Consider the following 25041-nt stretch of genomic DNA (forward strand, 5'->3'; position numbering starts at 1 on the left):
TCTGTGGAGTTTGTTCTTTAGTTCACCATGATAGTCAAACGAGTGATGCTGAAGGTGAATTTTAGTTTGTTCAAAATATTGTATATCACAAATATAAAGCATGGACAGTGTCCGGAATATAATTTGGGTCTGAATGGGTTGATATCATGGGCAACAGTATATCATACAAATCATTGTATATCTTCCTGAGACCCAGAAAAAAAAAGTTTTTGACATTTTTTTTCCATGTCATCACATTGTTTAGAGCATAAGAAACAAATGGTAAAATAACATTTTTGAAAAATAATATTTGATTCATACGTAATGCTATGTCCTCTGTAGTGGACACCAGGACTAAGTTGTTTGAAAAATGAAATGACATGAAATTATATGTATAGGCAAAAACAATGGGATTTTTTTTTTCAATCACCAATACATTTTGGGGTTTCAGGATTTTCTTTAACCAAAATTTGTATAAAGATAATTCTCAACTATGTTATGAAAGATATAACAGAATGAATTGATACACCATTTTACTTTATGCAATATGTGGGTAAAATGGCCATAAATTAATATTCCCATGCAATGTAACTATACACTGTATCTAATGTGCACAATAATGTGTTCTTGGAGCAACATTTAATGAAAAAAGAAGTGTAATAATTGTTGGAGTAATAATTGGCAACATTTTAATACATTTACATTTAGTCATTTAGCAGACGCTTTTATCCAAAGTGACTTACAGATTAGGACTAAATTAAGCGAGTCATCATGAAGAGGCAAAAACAACGCAAGTAGTGCTCAAAAAACAAAGTTCAGGCATTATTCAGAGTAGCATAAACCCGACAAGTGAGGTTTTAAAGGGAAGGGGAAGGACTTTTTTTTTTATATATAAGGTTAAGTGCTCACGGAAGAGATGGGTTTTCAGCTGTCTTTTGAATGTTGTCAGGGATTCTGCATTCCGGATGAGGGTGGGGAGAGCGTTCCACCAGCATGGAACTGTGAATGAGAATGTTCTGGAGAGTGATTTTGTGGCTTTCTGTGATGGAACCACGAGACGTCGCTCTTTGACCGATCAAAGGCTTCTGGTAGGGATGTAGACTCGTAGGAGTGAGTAAAAGTAGGAGGGAGCTGAGCCTGTGATAGTTCTGTAAGCAAGCGTCAGTGCCTTGAACTTGATGCGAGCAGCGAGAGGTAGCCAGTGCAGAGAGATGAACAGAGGAGTGACGTGGGCCCTTTTGGGCTCGTTGAAGACAAGACGAGCTGCAGCATTCTGGATCATCTGTAGGGGTTTGGTTGCACATGATGGAAGTCCAGCCAGAAGGGCATTGCAGTAGTCGAGCCTAGAGATGACCAGGGCCTGGACGAGAAGTTGTGTTGCATGCTCAGTTAGGAAAGGCCTGATCTTCCTGATGTTGTGCAGTGCAAACCTGCATGATCGAGCTGTCTTTGAAATGTGATCTGTGAAGGTCAGCTGGTCATCAAACGTTACTCCAAGATTTCTGACCGACCTTGATGGGGTGATTGATGATGAATCTAGCTGGATAGTGAAGTCGTGCTGTAGAGACGGATTGGCAGGGAGGACGAGAAGCTGTCTTTGCCAGGTTGAGCTGCAGGTGACATCCATGTGGAGATGTCCGCCAGACAGCTTGAGATCCGTGCAGCTACTGTGGGATCATCTGGTTGAAATGAGAGGAAGAGCTGTGTGTCATCAGCATAGCAGTGGTATGAGAAACCATGTGCATGTATGATGTGTCCCAGTGATGTGGTGTAGATGGAGAAGAGGAGGGGACCAAGAACTGAACCCTGGGGAACCCCTGTGGTCAGTTGATGTGCTTTGGATACCTCGCCTCTCCATGCGACCCTGAAGGACTTACCTGTGAGATAGCCCTCGAACCAGTGGAGGGAAGTTCCTTTGATGCCCAGTGATGAGAGGCTGGACATAAGGATCTGATGATTCACAGTGTCGAAGGCAGCAGACAGATCCAGGAGAATGAGAACTGAAGATTTGGAAGCAGCTTTTGCGATCCGTAGGGCTTCAATGACCGACAGTAATGCAGTCTCAGTTGAATGCCCTTTCTTGAAGCCAGATTGGTTGACATCCAGCTGGTTGTTTTGAGACAAGAAGGATGTTACTTGGTTGAAAACAGCTCTTTCAAGTGTTTTCGCAATGAATGGTAGGAGAGAGATAGGTCTGTAATTCTCTACATATGATGTGTTTAGTGTTGGTTTTTTAAGCAGTGGAGTAACCCGAGCCTGCTTGAATGCTGTAGGGAAGGTGCCAGTATGGAGGGATGAGTTGATGATGTGTGTGAGTGCTGGTAGAAGTGTGGGAGAGATGGCTTGTAGAAGGTGTGAGGGGATGGGGTCTAGAGGACAGGTGGTAGGATGACTGGAGAGGAGAAGTGTAGATACTTCTTCCTCGGATAGCAGAGAAAAGGAGGACAGAGGGATATTGGCTTTGGAAGTGGTCAGTCTGGGTTCCTGTGTGTGTGGAGCTGAGAACTGACTGCTGATAGTTGTTGTTTTGTTGGTGAAGAAGTTCGCAAAATCGTCAGCAGTTAAGGAGGAGGTGGGTGGTGGTGGAGGAGGACAGAGGAGAGAGTTGAATGTCTTGAAGAGTGATCGTATGTTGGAGGAGCTGTTGATCTTGTTGTGGAAGTATGAAGATTTTGCAGCATGAACATCAACAGAAAAGGAGGAGAGGAGAGATTGATACATACTCAGGTCAGATGTGTCTTTTGATTAGCGCCATTTCCTCTCGGCTGCCCTGAGTTCGGTCCGGTGTTCACGAAGAACCTCAGATAACCAGGGGTTAGAGGGAGTAGCGCGTGCTGGCCTGGAGGAGAGAGGGCAGATATTGTCTAGAGGAGAAGTTAAGATGGAGCATAAGGTATCCGTTGCGGTATTTACATCCAGAGATGAGAATTGTGAGGGTGGGGGAAGAGAAGATGACACGGCAGAGGAAAGATTGGCGGGAGAAAGTGAGCGCAGGTCTGTTGCATGCGGCTTTTCGAGATGAATGTTGAATGTTGAAGTCACCAAAGACTAGAAGTGGGGTGCCATCCTCAGGAAAAGAGGACAGCAGCCCATCCAGCTCCTCTACGAAAGTACCCAGCTGACCTGGGGGGCGATAAATGACTACAATATGGATCTTATTGGGAGTTGTAAGTGTGATAGCATGATATTCAAATGAGTTGTTGTTGCATAGAGAAGAGAGCGTTGAGTATTTCCAATTGTTAGAGAGGAGAAGCCCTGTACCCCCACCTCTCCCAGACTGGCGAGGGGAGTGAGAGAAGGAGAAAATAGCCGCGTTTCCACTGTCGGGCCAGGGCCGGGCCGGGCCGTGCTAGTGCGTGCCAGGGCCAGTCGCGTTTCCACTGTCACTTCCGGGGCTTGATCGGGGCTTACTCTGGGCCAACGGCCAGGATTTCTGGCCCGTCGAATACTTTGGGCCAGAGCGGGCCAGCTCGGGCTAGAGGAGTGGTTACGAACAGAGTCCAGAGTTCACCTGAGTCGGGAGACGGCAGCGCCGGATGATTCTGTCAGCATTAAAGACTTTTAAAATAATTTAACTCGCGTTCATGTTTGAATGCCTTGTGTTTGTGATGCAAAAGACTATGCGCGCTAACCATTACCATAGTAAACATAGTAAACGCTTGAAGATACGCATAGTAAAAAAATATATAGTGAACGCTTGAAGAAATCAGACCAATCATAAAGGCTATCACAGTCATGTTTTATTTGATCTGTCAGTAGCCTACGTCTCGTCTCTTTATACCGGACTATCATAAAATAAAGCAACTTTTTTTTCGGGAGCTTCCTCTGTTTCTCTGAAAATATCTGTATGGGAGTCGAGAGAGTGCTGCTAAAGCTCCTCAGGTCGTATTTTTGGTGGCATATATTTGTAGAAATTATCATTCTTTCTAAATGTGATGTAAATATGTCCTGTAACTACCAGATAAACAGTAACAGACGCGACTGAAGAAGTAAGTGTGTCCTCTTTCTTTTGTGAAATAGACCTAACGGTAATTTATGTCTGAGTGACTAATGTGCAATTTTGACATAAATTAACTCATTATGATCAATGTATCACTTTTTATTGTAAACCTGTGGTAAAACATCGATGCTTGGGTTTTAAATATTCAAGTAAACAACAAAAATGCCAGCAAACGGCCGCTTTTATCATGTTTGTTTTCAACGCTGTTTCCAGTGATTTCTGATTAGTTTTCTGATAAAACTTCCATTTGTTGGTGAATGGGTTAGTGTGACGTTGTTCCAGAGAGGCGTGTTACGGGCGTGTTTTAGTGAAGCGCTGTGGAGCTTCTGGCCCGACAGTGGAAACGCAGGCCCGGTGCTATTAGCCCGAGGCTATTAGCCCGGCACGGCCCGTTAAAAGCCCTGGCTCGCACTGGCCCGACAGTGGAAACGCGGCTATTGCTAGAGAGAGCAGCTGGGGTTGCTGAGTCTTCTGGACGAATCCAGGTCTCAGTCAAGCCCAGGATACTAAGAGTAGAGTGAGATGCAAAGGCTGGAATAAAGCCTTTGTATATGGCTTAATATATAAACCTGTATAAAGGCTGTATAAAACCATAATAATAATGGACAAAAGTCAATTCCTGGGTCCCAAATTGTGAACTGGTTCATATTGTGAACTCGAACTCATTTCACTTTTCCCATTTCACATGAACTGGTTCACATAAAACTAAAATATAGTGGGTAATAAACAGTACACACTGCTCAATTGTGAAATAAAGAGTTTGTCACCATCTGCTGGTTCTTACAGTAGTGACTGGAGAAACGAAGCTTTTCGAAACTCTGAATCAATTGAACCAATTCATTCACAAAATGATTCACTGATTCGAAGCTCAACGCCACACGCTCGTGACCCTGCTAGACAAAACAGCGTGAATGCAAGGAAAACTCAGCCAGAAGATGCAGAAAACACCTTTTACAAACCAATAGCAAATGTTTTATTGACAGTGTGGTCTATTCAATACAATTAACTAGTCATCTAATACCATTAAATATGAGGTGACTGCATAATATGTGTTATTTTATTCAATTGTAGGGCTTGTTTTATGGTGAGCTTGGTTAATCACGCCAATAAGTGACTATTAACTAAAACTCAAATGTGTCATTAAAAAAATGTCGACACATTTATAAAACTTAAAAATATAATCGCCCCCTAGCGGTGAACCTTAGACATTTCGAAACGTTTCGAAACAGTTATGACGTAACGCCCACGTGACTTTGGTAGTGTGACACGCGCTTCACTGATTCGAAATAATGTTTACCTAATCTTTCTAAGCTTCACAAGCGTGTTTCGAAAGCGCCCATCTAACACACACACACACACACACACACACACACACACACACACACACAGAGAGAGAGAGAGGGGCCATCATGTCGATCAGGTGGGGAATCTGCAGCGCTGGGAAAATCAGTCATGACTTTACAGTGGCATTGAAGACTCTCCCGCCAGAACAACACCAGGTACAGACAAACACACCTGAGAAACTGCTGAATAACTTCAGCTCAGTGTCAAACTACAGGATAAACATACACAACACACACACACACACACACACACACACACACACACACACACACACACACACACACCGTCAACTCACACACTGTTGCATATTATAGGATAGATACATTGTTGCATGCAATATAATGTTTAATTATGCACAAACATAGATACATTGTTGCATGTAGTATAGCGTTTAATTATGCACTACAAGAATAACGGTACATGTACGTACTAATATTTAATAAAAATTGTAAAGTAAAATCTAAAATAATGTACATCAAACATGAAATCTGGTATTATTTGTTATAATTGTAAGAATTATGCAATTTTACTGCTGAATACAGGTGGTGGCTGTTGGTGCACGTGAGCTGACGCATGCGCAGGAGTTTGCGCAGAAGCACGGCATCCCACGCGCATACGGCAGCTATGAAGAGCTGGCCAAAGATCCCGAGATCGGTGAGAGAATATACTGATCTCAGAACAGCATCTGTGCAAAACTACCATCAGAATCTGTTCTCCTTTCACATAGTCAAAATCATCTCAAGGTTGAAAATATCTAACCTCTATTTTGTTTAAAAAAAAAAAATTATAACCACTATAGTACTGCAAAGTGTATGTATTTATATTAAAAACTTTATAAATGTAATCAGTTATTATATTAACACACTGACATTTAATTATTTATTTTGGTAAGATTACTTTAATCGTCGAAATTTGTTTTGGGCATTACATTTGAAGCTGTGTAACATGATAAACACATCAGTAACAATCACACTGGCATGCCAAAAGAACAATAGTAGTAGTAGTATGGTAGGCTACTAGTAGTATGGTAGTAGAAGTATGGTGGTATCATTAATATGGTAGTAGTAGTAGTAGTAGTAGTAGTATGGTAGTAGAAGTATGGTGGTATCATTAATATGGTAGTAGTAGTAGTATGGTAGTAGAAGTATGGTGGTATCATTAATATGGTAGTAGTAGTAGTAGTAGTAGTAGTATGGTATTATCAATATGGTAGTAGTAGTATTATGGTAGTAACAGTATAGTAGTAGTATAGCAGTAGTATGGTAGTAGAAGTATTGTATTAACAGTATAGTAGTAGTAGTAGTAGTAGTAGTAGTAGAATGGTAGTACTAAGAGTAGTGAGAGTGTAGAAATGATGTTCCAGATGTGTAGTGAGAGTGTAGAGATGATGTTCGAGATGTGTAGTGTGAGTGTAGAAATGATGTTGCAGATGTGTAGTGAGAGTGTAGAGATGATGTTCCAGATGTGTAGTGTGAGTGTAGAAATGATGTTCCAGATGTGTAGTGTGAGTGTAGAAATTATGTTCCAGATGTGTAGTGAGAGTGTAGAGATGCTGATGTGTTCCAGATGTGTAGTGAGAGTGTATAGATACTGATGTTCCAGATGTGTAGTGAGAGTATAGATGCTGATGTGTTCCAGATGTGTAGTGAGAGTGTAGAGATGATGTTCCAGATGTGCAGTGAGAGTATAGATGCTGATGTGTTCCAGATGTGTAGTGAGAGTGTAGAGATGCTGATGTGTTCCAGATGTGTAGTGAGTGTAGAGATGCTGATGTGTTCCAGATGTGTAGTGAGAGTGTATAGATGCTGATGTTCCAGATGTGCAGTGAGTGTATAGATGCTGATGTGTTCCAGATGTGCAGTGAGAGTGTAGAAATGCTGATGTGTTCCAGATGTGCAGTGAGAGTATAGATGCTGATGTGTTCCAGATGTGCAGTGAGTGTATAGATACTGATGTGTTCCAGATGTGTAGTGAGAGTGTAGAGATGCTGATGTGTTCCAGATGTGTAGTGAGTGTGTATAGATGCTGATGTGTTCCAGATGTGTAGTGAGTGTGTAGATGCTGATGTTCCAGATGTGCAGTGAGTGTAGAGATGCTGATGTGTTCCAGATGTGCAGTGAGTGTAGAGATGCTGATGTGTTCCAGATGTGCAGTGAGTGTAGAGATGTTGATGTGTTCCAGATGTGTAGTGAGTGTGTAGATGCTGATGTTCCAGATGCTCTGTGAGTGTATAGATGCTGATGTGTTCCAGATGTGCAGTGAGTGTATAGATGTTGATGTGTTCCAGATGTGTAGTGAGTGTATAGATGCTGATGTTCCAGATATGTAGTGAGAGTGTATAGACGCTGATGTTCCAGATGTGCAGTGAGTGTAGAGATGCTGATGTGTTCCAGATGTGCAGTGAGAGTGTATAGACGCTGATGTTCCAGATGTGTAGTGAGTGTAGAGATGCTGATGTGTTCCAGATGTGCAGTGAGAGTGTATAGACGCTGATGTTCCAGATGTGCAGTGAGTGTAGAGATGCTGATGTGTTCCAGATGTGCAGTGAGAGTGTATAGACGCTGATGTTCCAGATGTGCAGTGAGTGTAGAGATGCTGATGTTCCAGATGTGTAGTGAGTGTGTAGATGCTGATGTTCCAGATGTGCAGTGAGAGTATAGATGCTGATGTGTTCCAGATGTGTAGTGAGAGTGTATAGACGCTGATGTTCCAGATGTGCAGTGAGTGTAGAGATGCTGATGTGTTCCAGATGTGGTGTATGTGGGCACGATCCACCCTCATCATCTGGCGGTGGGTGTTCTCTTCATGAACTCTAAGAAGAACATCCTGTGTGAGAAACCGCTGGCCATGAACCTGAAGGAAGTTCGGGAACTGATCGCCACAGCGAAGAAGAACGACGTCTTCCTCATGGAGGTGAGCAGAGGTTTTGTTCAAATTACAGAGAGGCTTTAAGAGAAAAAACATAATAATAATATGAGAATATTTTTATGAAATTTAATATAGTGTGAAGACTTTCCCCCTTTAATTGATCAGTATAACTAAGTTTGTGGAGAGATTGGTTTAAGCATGATCACTTCCGTTGTGATTGATTTTACAGTCATAATATTATATGTACAGAACACGAATTATGTCAGAGATTTGAAATGTATATTAGTTATGTATTATTATTATTAGTATTTTTTTTATTTAAGGATATTATGTGTTCATTATCCTAAAGTTTATTTACCTATTTTGTATTTATTTATTTATTACTATTATTGTTATTGTTATATATTTGTAGCATTATTTAGCATTATTGCGGAAAAAAAAAAAACTTTGTAATTGTTTGAAGCTTATTATTAATGATTTGGAAAAGTTTACAAATAAATATATTTAAAAAAAAAGTAATACAATGACTAAAGAGATTAAAATGCATTAACTTTATTAAACAAATTTATTTAATGTTACTACTTTTTATTTTAAATATGTAATATATAAATATGAATGAATTATTAGGTATAAATAATAAATTATGATGATAATAAAAAATATTAATTAGTAATAAATACCATTTCAAATATTAATTTTAAAAACTAAATTAAATGAATATGTGTCCAAATGCCTGGAGCTCGTCTTATTCTTCATCAGTGTGAACCAGGTATAGAATTTCATTGGAATATTTGCAGGTGTATAAATATAATATAACAAATAAATAAATATTATATATAAAAATAAATATTATATACTGACACCCATAAAAGCAGATACACATTAATAATAATTATTAATAATATTAATATATAATTAAAATATGTATTTTATGTGTTAATTATGGTACTTGTTTTGTGTTTGGATTGCATTCTGTACTGCAATAATTGAAATATAAAATACATATTTTAATTATTTATTAATATTATTAATAATTATGATTAATGTTTGTGCGCTTGTATGGGTGTCAGTATTTTTTTATATATTATACTATATTTATACACCATATACTTGGTTCACACTGATGAGAAATAAGACGAGCTTCAGGCATTTGGACACATTCATTTAAGTTAGTTTTTAAAATTAATATTTAAATTATTTATTACTAATATTTTTTTTTTTTATTATCATCATTTATTAGTTATAACTAATACATTTATATTTATAGTATTAATTACTAAAACATGTTTTTTAATAAAAAATAGTAATAGTTTATCATCATCATTACTATTAATGATCCCCTATGAATGCTTGGTGTGTTCTGCAGGCGGTCTGGACCCGCTTCTTCCCGGCCTCGGCTGAGATCCGCCGGCTGCTGTCCCGGGACGAGGTGGGCGAGGTGAAGCTGGTGCGAGCAGATTTCGGGTGGCCTCTCATGCATGTGTCCCGGGCCGTGGAGAAGGATCTGGGAGGAGGAGCGCTGATCGACATCGGCATCTACTGTCTGCAGTTTGTGCTCATGGTGTTCAGCGGAGAGAAACCGGAGCGCGTACAAGCAACGGGATTCTGTCTGGACACCGGTACTGAACTCAAGATATTACAGGCCAAACTGATGATGATGATTATTGACACTTGGATCATATTTGATGCATGTTAATAATAATAATAATAATAATAATATATAAAATATATACTTACACTGCCGTTCAATAGTTTTGGATCTGTAAGATTCTTAATGTTTTTAAAACAAGTCTCTTCTGCTCATCAAGGATGCATTTATTTGATTAAAAATACTAACAAGAAAAACAGTAAAAATTTTGAAATATTATTCCAATGTAAAACCGCTGTTTTCAGTCAAGTCAAAGTTTATTTATATAGCACTTTTTAAAAACAACAGGGCCCGTATTCATAAAGAATCTTAATGCAAAGAGTAGCTCCTAGTGACAAAATTCTAAGAAAATTCTTCGAAATGTGGGCGTTTACTCTTAAAATTAAAGAAAAAATCCTAGTAAAGAAAAAAGTAATTCAGAAAGCATCTTAACCCTTAAAAGAGGTCTTAAAGGGATACTTCACCGTTTTTTCATATTAAACTATGTTATTCCCTTAACTAAGACGAGTTGATACATACCTCTATCGTCTCAGTGCGTGCACTAAATCCCTCTGTCTTGCGGCGAAACTTTGTTAGCCCAGTTCATTTAATATGGGCCAAGCAGAGAAGATACCAAACACCTCCACGTTTTCCCTATTTAAATACAGTTACTCGCGAAGTGTAACTCGACCTAGGACGGTGACACAAAACAAAACGTTGCGCTTTTCTAAGCGTGTAAAATGGATAACTATTTTGTATGGCGGAATACCATAGCAAGTGCTTGTAAGCACTTCGACTTGGCGCAGTAATATCTTCACTCGTGAAAAATCCTCTCACCGGCCCCCGCTCCCTCTAGTGAAGATATTACTGCGCCAAGTCGAAGTGCTTACAAGCACTTGCTATGGTATTCCGCCATACAAAATAGTTATCCATTTTACACGCTTAGAAAAGCGCAACGTTTTGTTTTGTGTCACCGTCCTAGGTCGAGTTACACTTCGCGAGTAACTGTATTTAAATAGGGAAAACGTGGAGGTGTTTGGTAGCTTCTCTGCTTGGCCCATATTAAATGAACTGGGCTAACAAAGTTTCGCCGCAAGACAGAGGGATTTAGTGCACGCACTGAGACGATAGAGGTATGTATCAACTCGTCTTAGTTAAGGGAATAACATAGTTTAATATGAAAAAACGGTGAAGTATCCCTTTAAGGTCAAAATTGTTAGGAGCACGGACGAGGACTTTTAAGAGGCTTAAGAGTTTCTTTAGCAGAGGAGAAAATGGCAGAAAGACGAAGAGGGAGAAGAAATGTGTTGCAGACAATGGATGACAGTGAGTTAATAAGACGCTATAGATTAGATCGTGCAGGGATCATGTTTGTGACTGATCTTTTTAGAGACACGCTAACATCTCCGATACAGCGCATATGCCATAGCGCCAGAAATGAAAGTAATCACTACATTACGATATTTGGCAACTGGGAAAATTCTATGTTTGATACATTAAAACCAACATTCAAACCAACATTAAAACCACCACTTGAATAGACATGCCAGCAATCAGTGGAATTGGAAAGAGTGGAACAATTTTTATCATTCTAAGCCAATCAAATACCTTATAGGAAATTAACAGCATGGTAAATAAAAATAAAAAAAGGATTTATATATATAATGTGTGTGTGTGTGTGTGTGTGTGTGTGTGTGTGTGTGTGTGTGTGTGTGTGTGTGTGTGTCTGTGTGTGTGTGTGTGTGTGAGAACGGTCAAATAGGAAAAATGACGCATGTAATTTCAAAGTGAAGGCTTTAGAATAGACCCTATACTTAAAATCACTTTTTTTTTTCTTCTTCTTGGACAACCAACCAATCACAGTCTTCAAAAGATTGTGTCATACATAGCAACGGGGTCAACCCCGCCTCCTCACTAAGATGAAAGTTTTTGTCTTTTCCTTACTCAGAGCTGCTCTCAGATCGGTCCCGAATCGCTCTTAAGCTAAGACTCCTACGTAAAAGTTTTTAAGCTAAATTAAGAGTTTTCTTAGAGGATTCTTAGAATCTTTATGAATACGGGCCCAGGTGTTTAACAAAGTGCTGTACACACATATCCTTTATCAATAATGCAAACAACCAACATGACTTAAAATAAAAGGAATACATTTTTTTTTAAATAAATAAAACAATACTCTCACATAGCGTGAAATGCCAAACTGTAGTAGTGAGTTTTGAGATTCGATTTAAAAGTCAAGTCAAGTCAAGTTTATTTGTATAGCGCTTTTCACAATACAGATTGTATCAAAGCAGCTTCACAGTATTAAATTTAAATAATACAACAAAGTTTGTTTCAAGAGGAATTTATTGATTGATAAAATTAAATTAAATATCCCCAAAATATCCCCAACTGAGCAAGCCAAAGGCAACAGTGGCAAGGAACCGAAAAACTCCATCAAGTGACCTAATGGTGTCCTAAAACTCCATCAGGTGACCTAATGGTGTCCTAAAACTCCATCAGGTGACCTAATGGTGTCCTAAAACTCCATCAGGTGACCTAATGGTGTCCTAAAACTCCATCAGGTGACCTAATGGTGTCCTAAAACTCCATCAGGTGACCTAATGGAGAAAAAAAACCTTGGGAGAACCCAGGCTCAGTCGGGGGCCAGTTCTCCTCTGGCATTTATGAGCTAGAGGCCGGATTGTAGTTTGAACTGTGGGATTATATGAATGCCTGGCTGAAGAGATGCGACTTTAATCTAGTTTTAAACTGGGAGAGCGAGTCTGAGCAACGAACAGTATCAGGAAGACTATTCCAGAGTTTTGGAGCCAAATGTGAAAATGCTCTCCCTCCTTTGGTGGTTCTGGATATCCTAGGTATGACCAAAAGCCTTGAATTTAGTGATCTTAAAGAGCGCGATGGATTATAGGGTGATAAAAGATCCGTTAAATAGACTGGAGCTAAGCCGTTTAGGGCTTTATAAGTCAGTAGCAATACCTTGTAATTAATACGGAGCTTTATAGGTAACCAATGCAGTGATGATAAAATCGGTGTTATATGATCATATTTTCTTGATCTCGTAAGAACTCTAGCGGCGGCATTTTGGACTAACTGTAGCTTGTTTATTGAGGATGCAGGACAACCAGCTAATAAAGCATTACAGTAATCCAGTCTCGAGGTCATGAATGCATGAACTAACTTTTCTGCATCAGAAACTGATAGCATATTACGTAGCTTAGCAATGTTTCTAAGGTGGAAAAAGGCTGTTTTTGTAACATATGAAATATGATTTTCAAAAGACAGGTTGCAATCGAGTATAACACCCAGGTCTTTTACTGTAGAGGATAAAGTAACAGGACATCCTATGATGTTAAAGTTGTATTGTGCAAGGTTTTGTGGGCGGTTTTTTGAACCGATAAGTATTACTTCTGTCTTGTCTGGATTTAATAAAAGAAAATTACGCGTCATCCAATCTTTTATATCTTTAACACACTCTGTCAATTTGGAAAATTTTGCGTTTTCATCCGGCCTTGATGAAATATATATTTGAGTGTCATCAGCATAACAATGGAAACTAATTCCATGTTTCCTTATAAAAGTATCAAGGGTTTGAGCCTGTCTGATGTGCAGGGGCAAACTATTCCACAGCTTCGGTCCTGCTACTGCAAATGCTCTTTCACTTCTGCTTTTTAATTTCACCCGAGGGACAACCAAAAGCAAATGGTCAGCAGACCTAAGCGCTCTTGACGGAGCGTATTGCCTAATCAGTTCTGACATATACTGAGGAGCAAGGCCATGAAGCGATTTAAAAACAAACATCAAAATTTTGAAGTTAATTCTAAAATAGATTGGCAACCAGTGAAGAGAGGAAAGAACAGGTGTAATATGTTCGCGCTTTCGTGTCCCTGTCAACAAGCGTCTGCAGTCTAGAGAGAGAGGCCTGACTAATGCCTATATAGAGGCCATTACAATAATCTAGACGTGATGAGATCAAAATGTGGAGAAGTCTTGAAGTCTCTAGAAGACAGAAATGATTTCACCTTGGTGAGTTGTCTCAATTGGAAAAAGCTTTCTATGTGAATATATAGTAAAGTGTAATTTATTCCTGTGATCAAAGCAGAATTTTCAGCATCATTACTCCAGTCTTCAGTGTCACATGATCCTTCACAAATCATTCTAATATGATGAGTTGATGATCAAGAAACATTTAGGATTATTATCATATGCACTTTTATGATGGATAGATGCACTTATGATGGACAGATGCACTTATGATGGACCGATGCACTTTTATGATGGATAGATGCACTTTTATGATGGATAGATGCACTTATGATGGACAGATGCACTTTTATGATGGACAGATGCACTTTTATGATGGACAGATGCACTTTTATGATGGACAGATGCACTTTTATGATGGATAGATGCACTTTTATGATGGATAGATGCACTTTTATGATGGATAGATGCACTTATGATGGACAGATGCACTTTTATGATGGACAGATGCACTTTTATGATGGACAGATGCACTTTTATGATGGACAGATGCACTTTTATGATGGATAGATGCACTTATGATGGACAGATGCACTTTTATGATGGACAGATGCACTTTTATGATGGATAGATGCACTTATGATGGACAGATGCTCTTGTATGATGGATAGATGCACTTATGATGGACAGATGCACTTTTATGATGAGAGATGCACTTTTATGATGAGAGATGCACTTTTATGATGGACAGATGCACTTTTATGATGGACAGATGCACTTTTATGATGGATAGATGCACTTATGATGGACAGATGCACTTGTATGATGGATAGATGCACTTATGATGGACAGATGCACTTATGATGGACAGATGCACTTTTATGATGGACAGATGCACTTTTATGATGGATAGATGCACTTTTATGATGAGAGATGCACTTATGATGGATAGATGCACTTTTATGATGAGAGATGCACTTATGATGGACAGATGCACTTTTATGATGAGAGATGCACTTTTATGATGAGAGATGCACTTTTATGATGAGAGATGCACTTTTATGATGAGAGATGCACTTTTATGATGGACAGATGCACTTTTATGATGGATAGATGCACTTTTATGATGAGAGATGCACTTATGATGGATAGATGCACTTTTATGATGAGAGATGCACTTATGATGGACAGATGCACTTTTATGATGGATAGATGCACTTTTATGATGGACAGATGCACTTTTATGATGGATAGATGCACTTTTATGATGAGAGATGCACTTTTATGATGGACAGATGCACTTTTATGATGGACAGATGCACTTTTATGATGAGAGATGCACTTATGATGGATAGATGCACTTTTATGATGAGAGATGCACTTATGATGGACAGATGCACTTTTATGATGGATAGATGCACTTTTATGATGGACAGATGCACTTTTATGATGGACAGATGCACTTTTATGATGGACAGATGCACTTTTATGATGGACAGATGCACTTTTATGATGGATAGATGCACTTTTATGATGAGAGATGCACTTATGATGGACAGATGCACTTTTATGATGAGAGATGCACTTTTATGATGGATAGATGCACTTATGATGGACAGATGCACTTATGATGGACAGATGCACTTATGATGGACAGATGCACTTTTATGATGGACAGATGCACTTTTATGATGGATAGATGCACTTATGATGGACAGATGCACTTGTATGATGGATAGATGCACTTATGATGGACAGATGCACTTTTATGATGGACAGATGCACTTGTATGATGGACAGATGCACTTTTATGATGGATAGATGCACTTATGATGGACAGATGCACTTGTATGATGGATAGATGCACTTATGATGGACAGATGCACTTTTATGATGGACAGATGCACTTTTATGATGGATAGATGCACTTATGATGGACAGATGCACTTATGATGGACAGATGCACTTTTATGATGGACAGATGCACTTTTATGATGGATAGATGCACTTTTATGATGAGAGATGCACTTATGATGGACAGATGCACTTATGATGGATAGATGCACTTTTATGATGAGAGATGCACTTATGATGGACAGATGCACTTTTATGATGGATAGATGCACTTATGATGGACAGATGCACTTTTATGATGGACAGATGCACTTATGATGGACAGATGCACTTATGATGGACAGATGCACTTTTATGATGGATAGATGCACTTTTATGATGGACAGATGCACTTTTATGATGAGAGATGCACTTATGATGGACAGATGCACTTTTATGATGGATAGATGCACTTATGATGGACAGATGCACTTTTATGATGGACAGATGCACTTATGATGGACAGATGCACTTTTATGATGGACAGATGCACTTATGATGGACAGATGCACTTATGATGGACAGATGCACTTATGATGGATAGATGCACTTTTATGATGGACAGATGCACTTATGATGGACAGATGCACTTATGATGGACAGATGCACTTATGATGGATAGATGCACTTATGATGGATAGATGCACTTATGATGGACAGATGCACTTATGATGGACAGATGCACTTTTATGATGGACAGATGCACTTATGATGGATAGATGCACTATGATGGACAGATGCACTTATGATGGATAGATGCACTTTTATGATGGACAGATGCACTTATGATGGATAGATGCACTTATGATGGACAGATGCACTTGTATGATGGATAGATGCACTTATGATGGACAGATGCACTTATGATGGACAGATGCACTTTTATGATGGACAGATGCACTTTTATGATGGATAGATGCACTTTTATGATGAGAGATGCACTTATGATGGATAGATGCACTTTTATGATGAGAGATGCACTTATGATGGACAGATGCACTTTTATGATGGACAGATGCACTTTTATGATGGATAGATGCACTTTTATGATGAGAGATGCACTTTTATGATGGACAGATGCACTTTTATGATGGATAGATGCACTTTTATGATGAGAGATGCACTTTTATGATGAGAGATGCCCTTTTATGATGAGAGATGCACTTATGATGGACAGATGCACTTTTATGATGGATAGATGCACTTTTATGATGGACAGATGCACTTTTATGATGGATAGATGCACTTTTATGATGAGAGATGCACTTTTATGATGGACAGATGCACTTTTATGATGGACAGATGCACTTTTATGATGGACAGATGCACTTTTATGATGGATAGATGCACTTTTATGATGAGAGATGCACTTATGATGGACAGATGCACTTTTATGATGGATAGATGCACTTTTATGATGGATAGATGCACTTTTATGATGGACAGATGCACTTTTATGATGGATAGATGCACTTTTATGATGAGAGATGCACTTATGATGGACAGATGCACTTTTATGATGGATAGATGCACTTTTATGATGGATAGATGCACTTTTATGATGGACAGATGCACTTTTATGATGGATAGATGCACTTTTATGATGAGAGATGCACTTATGATGGACAGATGCACTTTTATGATGAGAGATGCACTTTTATGATGGACAGATGCACTTTTATGATGGATAGATGCACTTATGATGGACAGATGCACTTATGATGGACAGATGCACTTATGATGGACAGATGCACTTTTATGATGGACAGATGCACTTGTATGATGGACAGATGCACTTTTATGATGGATAGATGCACTTATGATGGACAGATGCACTTGTATGATGGATAGATGCACTTATGATGGACAGATGCACTTTTATGATGGACAGATGCACTTTTATGATGGACAGATGCACTTTTATGATGGACAGATGCACTTTTATGATGGATAGATGCACTTATGATGGACAGATGCACTTATGATGGACAGATGCACTTATGATGGACAGATGCACTTTTATGATGGACAGATGCACTTTTATGATGGATAGATGCACTTTTATGATGGACAGATGCACTTTTATGATGGATAGATGCACTTTTATGATGAGAGATGCACTTTTATGATGGATAGATGCACTTATGATGGACAGATGCACTTTTATGATGGACAGATGCACTTATGATGAGAGATGCACTTATGATGGACAGATGCACTTATGATGGACAGATGCACTTTTATGATGGACAGATGCACTTTTATGATGGACAGATGCACTTTTATGATGGATAGATGCACTTATGATGGACAGATGCACTTATGATGGACAGATGCACTTATGATGGACAGATGCACTTTTATGATGGACAGATGCACTTTTATGATGGATAGATGCACTTTTATGATGAGAGATGCACTTATGATGGACAGATGCACTTTTATGATGAGAGATGCACTTATGATGGACAGATGCACTTTTATGATGGATAGATGCACTTTTATGATGGACAGATGCACTTTTATGATGAGAGATGCACTTATGATGGACAGATGCACTTTTATGATGGATAGATGCACTTATGATGGATAGATGCACTTTTATGATGAGAGATGCACTTATGATGGACAGATGCACTTTTATGATGGATAGATGCACTTTTATGATGGACAGATGCACTTTTATGATGAGAGATGCACTTATGATGGACAGATGCACTTTTATGATGGATAGATGCACTTATGATGGATAGATGCACTTTTATGATGAGAGATGCACTTATGATGGACAGATGCACTTATGATGGACAGATGCACTTTTATGATGGACAGATGCACTTATGATGGACAGATGCACTTATGATGGACAGATGCACTTTTATGATGGACAGATGCACTTTTATGATGGACAGATGCACTTATGATGGACAGATGCACTTTTATGATGGACAGATGCACTTTTATGATGGACAGATGCACTTTTATGATGGACAGATGCACTTTTATGATGGACAGATGCACTTTTATGATGGATAGATGCACTTTTATGATGAGAGATGCACTTATGATGGACAGATGCACTTATGATGGACAGATGCACTTATGATGGATAGATGCACTTTTATGATGGACAGATGCACTTTTATGATGGATAGATGCACTTTTATGATGAGAGATGCACTTATGATGGACAGATGCACTTTTATGATGGACAGATGCACTTTTATGATGGACAGATGCACTTATGATGGACAGATGCACTTATGATGGATAGATGCACTTATGATGGACAGATGCACTTTTATGATGGACAGATGCACTTATGATGAGAGATGCACTTATGATGGACAGATGCACTTTTATGATGGACAGATGCACTTTTATGATGGACAGATGCACTTATGATGAGAGATGCACTTATGATGGACAGATGCACTTATGATGAGAGATGCACTTATGATGGACAGATGCACTTTTATGATGGACAGATGCACTTTTATGATGGACAGATGCACTTATGATGGACAGATGCACTTATGATGGACAGATGCACTTTTATGATGGACAGATGCACTTATGATGGATAGATGCACTTTTATGATGGACAGATGCACTTATGATGGATAGATGCACTTATGATGGATAGATGCACTTATGATGGACAGATGCACTTATGATGGATAGATGCACTTTTATGATGGACAGATGCACTTATGATGGATAGATGCACTATGATGGACAGATGCACTTATGATGGACAGATGCACTTATGATGGATAGATGCACTTATGATGGATAGATGCACTTATGATGGATAGATGCACTTATGATGGACAGATGCACTTATGATGGACAGATGCACTTATGATGGACAGATGCACTTATGATGGATAGATGCACTTATGATGGATAGATGCACTTATGATGGATAGATGCACTTATGATGGATAGATGCACTTATGATGGACAGATGCACTTATGATGCACTTATGATGGACAGATGCACTTATGATGGATAGATGCACTTATGATGGATAGATGCACTTATGATGGACAGATGCACTTATGATGGACAGATGCACTTATGATGGACAGATGCACTATGATGGACAGATGCACTTATGATGGATAGATGCACTTTTATGATGGACAGATGCACTTTTATGATGGACAGATGCACTTATGATGGATAGATGCACTTTTATGATGGACAGATGCACTTATGATGGATAGATGCACTTTTATGATGGACAGATGCACTTTTATGATGGATAGATGCACTTTTATGATGGACAGATGCACTTTTATGATGGATAGATGCACTTTTATGATGGACAGATGCACTTTTATCCACAGGTGTAGATGAAGCGATGATCGTCACACTGATGTTCTCAGGACACAGGATGGCCGTCTGCACCTGCACGATCTCCACTAAACTTCCGAACGAAGCCGTCATCGTCGGGACCAAAGGCACCATCAAGGTCTGTTCTCGTTCCTGCTCGTGTAGAACTGCTCTCAACTGAGATCGGGTGAATATTTGATCATATATTACTGTAACTGCTGTCATATTCTGGCAAATGCAGCTTTTAAAGTCAAATTATTGCTGTACTATTGAAACTAAATCACTTACACCCAAACATCTCGTGATCGTGATTCAGATTATTTACATTTACATTCATTCGGCAGATGCTTTTATTTAAAGTGACTTTGACTGAATCTGATGCAGGCCTGCAGTGCACATTACTTTATAATAATAATACTTTTTATTCATTTGTATTTCACCTTTCATGCATAAAATGAATCTAAATGTGCTTTATAGGTCATAAAAACAACATGTAAAGCATAAAAAAAAAACATATATATATACACACACACACACCTGTATTAACATAGTTGACAAGTATTAATACAATGACTAAAGGGACTTAAAATACTTACAGTATATTTAATAAGCAAATGTATTCTTTTTTTATTTAATAATATGCAATGTTTAATAAGGTAACAGTAAGGATCCATTTGTTAATATTAGGTAACTACGTTAATAAACATGAACTAACAATAAAAAACACTTTCAAAGCATTTATTAAAGTTAATGTCAACATTTACTAATACATTATTACAATAAAAAGTTGTATCTGTTAATATTATTTAATGGACCTGAGCTGACATGAACTAACCATGAATAGTTCTACTTGTGCTTAAGAAAGATTAATAAATACTGAAACAAATCTTTTGCTTATTGTTAATTAATGCAATAACAACTATTTACTAACAGGACCTTATTGTAAAGTGTCGTGTAAAGTACATTTTTTAATTAACTTTAAAAAGATGTGTTTCCAAATGCTTGGAGCTTGTCTTCTTCATCATCATCATCAGTGTATTATTATATAAACCTCACACAGATTTCTCAATTTCAAGTGAAGAATGCAGGATTCCCTGGGAATCAAACCCATTACCTTTGGTTTATCAGTGGAAGTACAGGAATGATCCGTCTGTGAGTTTTCCAGCACGTTTGCATCTTCTGTTGTTTGTGTGTGTCAGATTCCGGCTCACATGTGGTGTCCGACGTCTCTGCTGGTGAACGGTGTGGAGACTCAGTATCCGCTGCCTGACCCCGCTCTCCCGCTGAACTTCATCAACAGCACAGGCATGCGTTACGAGGCAGAAGAGGTCCGGCACTGCCTGCTCAAAGGTCATCACGGCATCATAGGACTAATGTCAATGTGGATTGCTGGATTAAAGGGATAGTTCATTCAAAAATTCTAATTAGCCCTTGATTTACTCAGACTGAAGTCATCCTAGGTGTATATGACATGACATACAATCAGAGTTATGTTAAAACATATCCTGGCTCTTCCAAACTTTATAATGGCAATTAATGGCTGTTTCTGCATTTGTGTAAGTAAAATATCCATATTTAAAACTTAATAAAGGTCACTGTTTTTCTTACACAAACTCATCACTTTTATGATGGATAGATGGACTTTTATGATGGACAGATGGACTTTTATGATGGACAGATGGACTTTTATGATGTACAGATGGACTTTTATGATGGATAGATGGACTTTTATGATGGACAGATGCACTTTTATGATGGACAGATGGACTTTTATGATGGATAGATGGACTTTTATGATGGACAGATGCACTTTTATGATGGACAGATGGACTTTTATGATGTACAGATGGACTTTTATGATGGATAGATGCACTTTTATGATGGACAGATGCACTTTTATGATGGACAGATGGACTTTTATGATGTACAGATGGACTTTTATGATGGATAGATGCACTTTTATGATGGACAGATGCACTTTTATGATGGACAGATGGACTTTTATGATGTACAGATGCACTTTTATGATGGATAGATGAACTTTTATGATGGACAGATGCACTTTTATGATGGACAGATGGACTTTTATGATGGACAGATGCACTTTTATGATGGACAGATGCACTTTTATGATGGACAGATGCACTTTTATGATGGATAGATGCACTTTTATGATGTACAGATGGACTTTTATGATGGATAGATGGACTTTTATGATGGATAGATGCACTTTTATGATGGACAGATGGACTTTTATGATGGACAGATGCACTTTTATGATGGATAGATGCACTTTTATGATGTACAGATGCACTTTTATGATGGATAGATGAACTTTTATGATGGACAGATGCACTTTTATGATGTACAGATGGACTTTTATGATGGATAGATGCACTTTTATGATGGATAGATGAACTTTTATGATGGACAGATGCACTTTTATGATGGATAGATGAACTTTTATGATGGACAGATGGACTTTTATGATGGATAGATGCACTTTTATGATGGATAGATGCACTTTTATGATGGATAGATGCACTTTTATGATGGATAGATGGACTTTTATGATGGATAGATGCACTTTTATGATGGACAGATGGACTTTTATGATGGACAGATGCACTTTTATGATGGACAGATGGACTTTTATGATGGACAGATGGACTTTTATGATGGATAGATGCACTTTTATGATGGACAGATGCACTTTTATGATGGACAGATGCACTTTTATGATGGATAGATGCACTTTTATGATGTACAGATGGACTTTTATGATGGATAGATGGACTTTTATGATGGATAGATGCACTTTTATGATGGACAGATGGACTTTTATGATGGACAGATGCACTTTTATGATGGACAGATGGACTTTTATGATGGACAGATGGACTTTTATGATGGATAGATGCACTTTTATGATGGACAGATGCACTTTTATGATGGACAGATGCACTTTTATGATGGACAGATGGACTTTTATGATGGATAGATGCACTTTTATGATGGATAGATGCACTTTTATGATGGACAGATGGACTTTTATGATGGACAGATGCACTTTTATGATGGATAGATTCACTTTTATGATGGACAGATGGACTTTTATGATGGACAGATGCACTTTTATGATGGATAGATGCACTTTTATGATGGACAGATGCACTTTTATGATGGACAGATGCACTTTTATGATGGACAGATGGACTTTTATGATGGACAGATGGACTTTTATGATGGACAGATGCACTTTTATGATGGATAGATGCACTTTTATGATGGATAGATGCACTTTTATGATGGACAGATGGACTTTTATGATGGACAGATGCACTTTTATGATGGATAGATTCACTTTTATGATGGACAGATGGACTTTTATGATGGACAGATGGACTTTTATGATGGACAGATGCACTTTTATGATGGATAGATGCACTTTTATGATGGATAGATGCACTTTTATGATGGACAGATGCACTTTTATGATGGATAGATGAACTTTTATGATGGATAGATGCACTTTTATGATGGACAGATGCACTTTTATGATGGATAGATGCACTTTTATGATGGATAGATGCACTTTTATGATGGATAGATGCACTTTTATGATGGATAGATGCACTCTTATGATGGACTTCAAAACAGAAACAGCCATTCACTGCCATTATAAAGTTTGGAAGAGCCAGGACATTTTTTAATATAACTGATTGTATTCGTCTGAAAGAAGAATGTCATATACACCAACGATGACTGGAGTAAATCATGGGCTAATTGTCATTTTTGGGTGAACTATTTGTTTAATGACCTTCAGCTCATAAAATCATGGACTCTGATCATGTATTGCAGGTTTGAAGGAGAGTTCCCTCATGTCTCACGCAGACTCGGCTCTGCTGGTGGAGATCATGGATGAAGCCAGGAGACAGGTGGGCGTGGTCTACAGCCAGGACAGCCAATGAGCTGCCTCATTAAAATAGGTCAATAAAAGGTGTTGGGTGCTTTTTTTCATTGGTTCAACCACAAAATAAACTCAAACTTGCTATACTGTTGATATGTGTGTCTTTCTGGTTGCTCTTATCCAGTGTTGTGTGTAACGCGTTACAAAGTAACGCGTTACAGTAACGTAACTACTTTTTTGGGTAAAAAGTAGTGTAACGCGTTACTACAAAAAATTTGGTAACGAAACGTAGTTCCTTTTTCAATTCGGCGCAACGTTACTTTTCCCATGGATATATTTGACAGCGACACTGCCTCAGCTGCGCGCTTGAGAGAAGAGAACTGTTGAGAACTGAAGAAAACGATTTAGTTTCATATTTATGTTTAAATTAAATAAAAAAAAAATATTGCGCAATATATCGGGAGACAAATGAAGTGTGGAGACATGATTTTGACCACTTTATTAAGTTTGTTTTTGTAGAAAACCTGTATTTAAAGTGAATTTCGTTTTGTATTAATTGTATCTTAATTTTAATCAATGTTTTATCAACCAGTTGGCTGAATTAAATAAGAAGTAAATTAAAGAAAACTATTTAGTTTCATATTTATGTTTAAATTAAATAAATAAATAAATAATTTAATCTATGTTGATTATATGAAAAGTGAAAAGCGTGAGTAAGATCATAATTTTGTGCAATATATCGGGAGATAAATGAAGTGGGCAGACATGATTTAGACCACTTTATTAAGTTTGTTTTTGTAGAAAGACTTTCTTTAAAACGAATTTCGTTTTGTATTCATTGTATCTTAATTTTAATCAATGTTTTACCAACCAATTAATAGCCTGATTTTAATAAATAAGTAAATATGGCTTGCAAAATAATCATGACGGCACCAGCGCGTGAACTGGAGCTCCTGTCCATACTCCATAAAACCCGGCTAAAATCAAGGGGAGACCGAGCTTTCGAAGTGGCTGGCCCCACAATGTGGAACAAGCTCCCACTCTATATTAGATCGACTTCCTCTCTGTCTGAGTTCAAGTCATGCCTCAAAACGTAT

General features: G+C 38.2%; 1 protein-coding gene across 2 annotated transcripts; it reads left to right on the plus strand.

The window, feature by feature from the left end:
• Positions 1–5230: 5230 nt before the first annotated feature.
• Positions 5231–24095, plus strand: dhdh.2 (dihydrodiol dehydrogenase, tandem duplicate 2). Of its 2 annotated transcripts, XM_082182389.1 has the most exons (8): positions 5259–5336; positions 5369–5478; positions 5866–5977; positions 8073–8236; positions 9558–9810; positions 20049–20173; positions 21234–21384; positions 23896–24095. In XM_082182389.1, exons 2-8 carry the CDS (start codon positions 5389–5391, stop codon positions 24003–24005), a joined length of 1005 nt encoding a protein of 334 aa, XP_082038515.1. In that variant the 5' UTR covers positions 5259–5336; positions 5369–5388; the 3' UTR covers positions 24006–24095. The 2 variants fall into 2 exon arrangements, with proteins under 2 accessions (XP_082038514.1, XP_082038515.1); XM_082182388.1 differs by having other exon boundaries at positions 5231–5478.
• Positions 24096–25041: the final 946 nt, after the last annotated feature.

This window comes from Leuciscus leuciscus (genome assembly GCF_965113295.1).
Source record: "Leuciscus leuciscus genome assembly, chromosome: 10".
Taxonomy (NCBI): Eukaryota; Metazoa; Chordata; class Actinopteri; order Cypriniformes; family Leuciscidae; genus Leuciscus; species Leuciscus leuciscus.

Bases quoted from the DNA above. Each gene is read 5' to 3' on its own strand.
- dhdh.2 (XM_082182388.1), top strand. From the start codon at position 5,389: ATGTCGATCAGGTGGGGAATCTGCAGCGCTGGGAAAATCAGTCATGAC. The intron at 8,237-9,557 runs GTGAGCAGAGGT...TGTGTTCTGCAG, and splicing joins ACGACGTCTTCCTCATGGAG to GCGGTCTGGACCCGCTTCTT. The intron at 20,174-21,233 runs GTCTGTTCTCGT...TGTGTGTGTCAG, and splicing joins GGACCAAAGGCACCATCAAG to ATTCCGGCTCACATGTGGTG.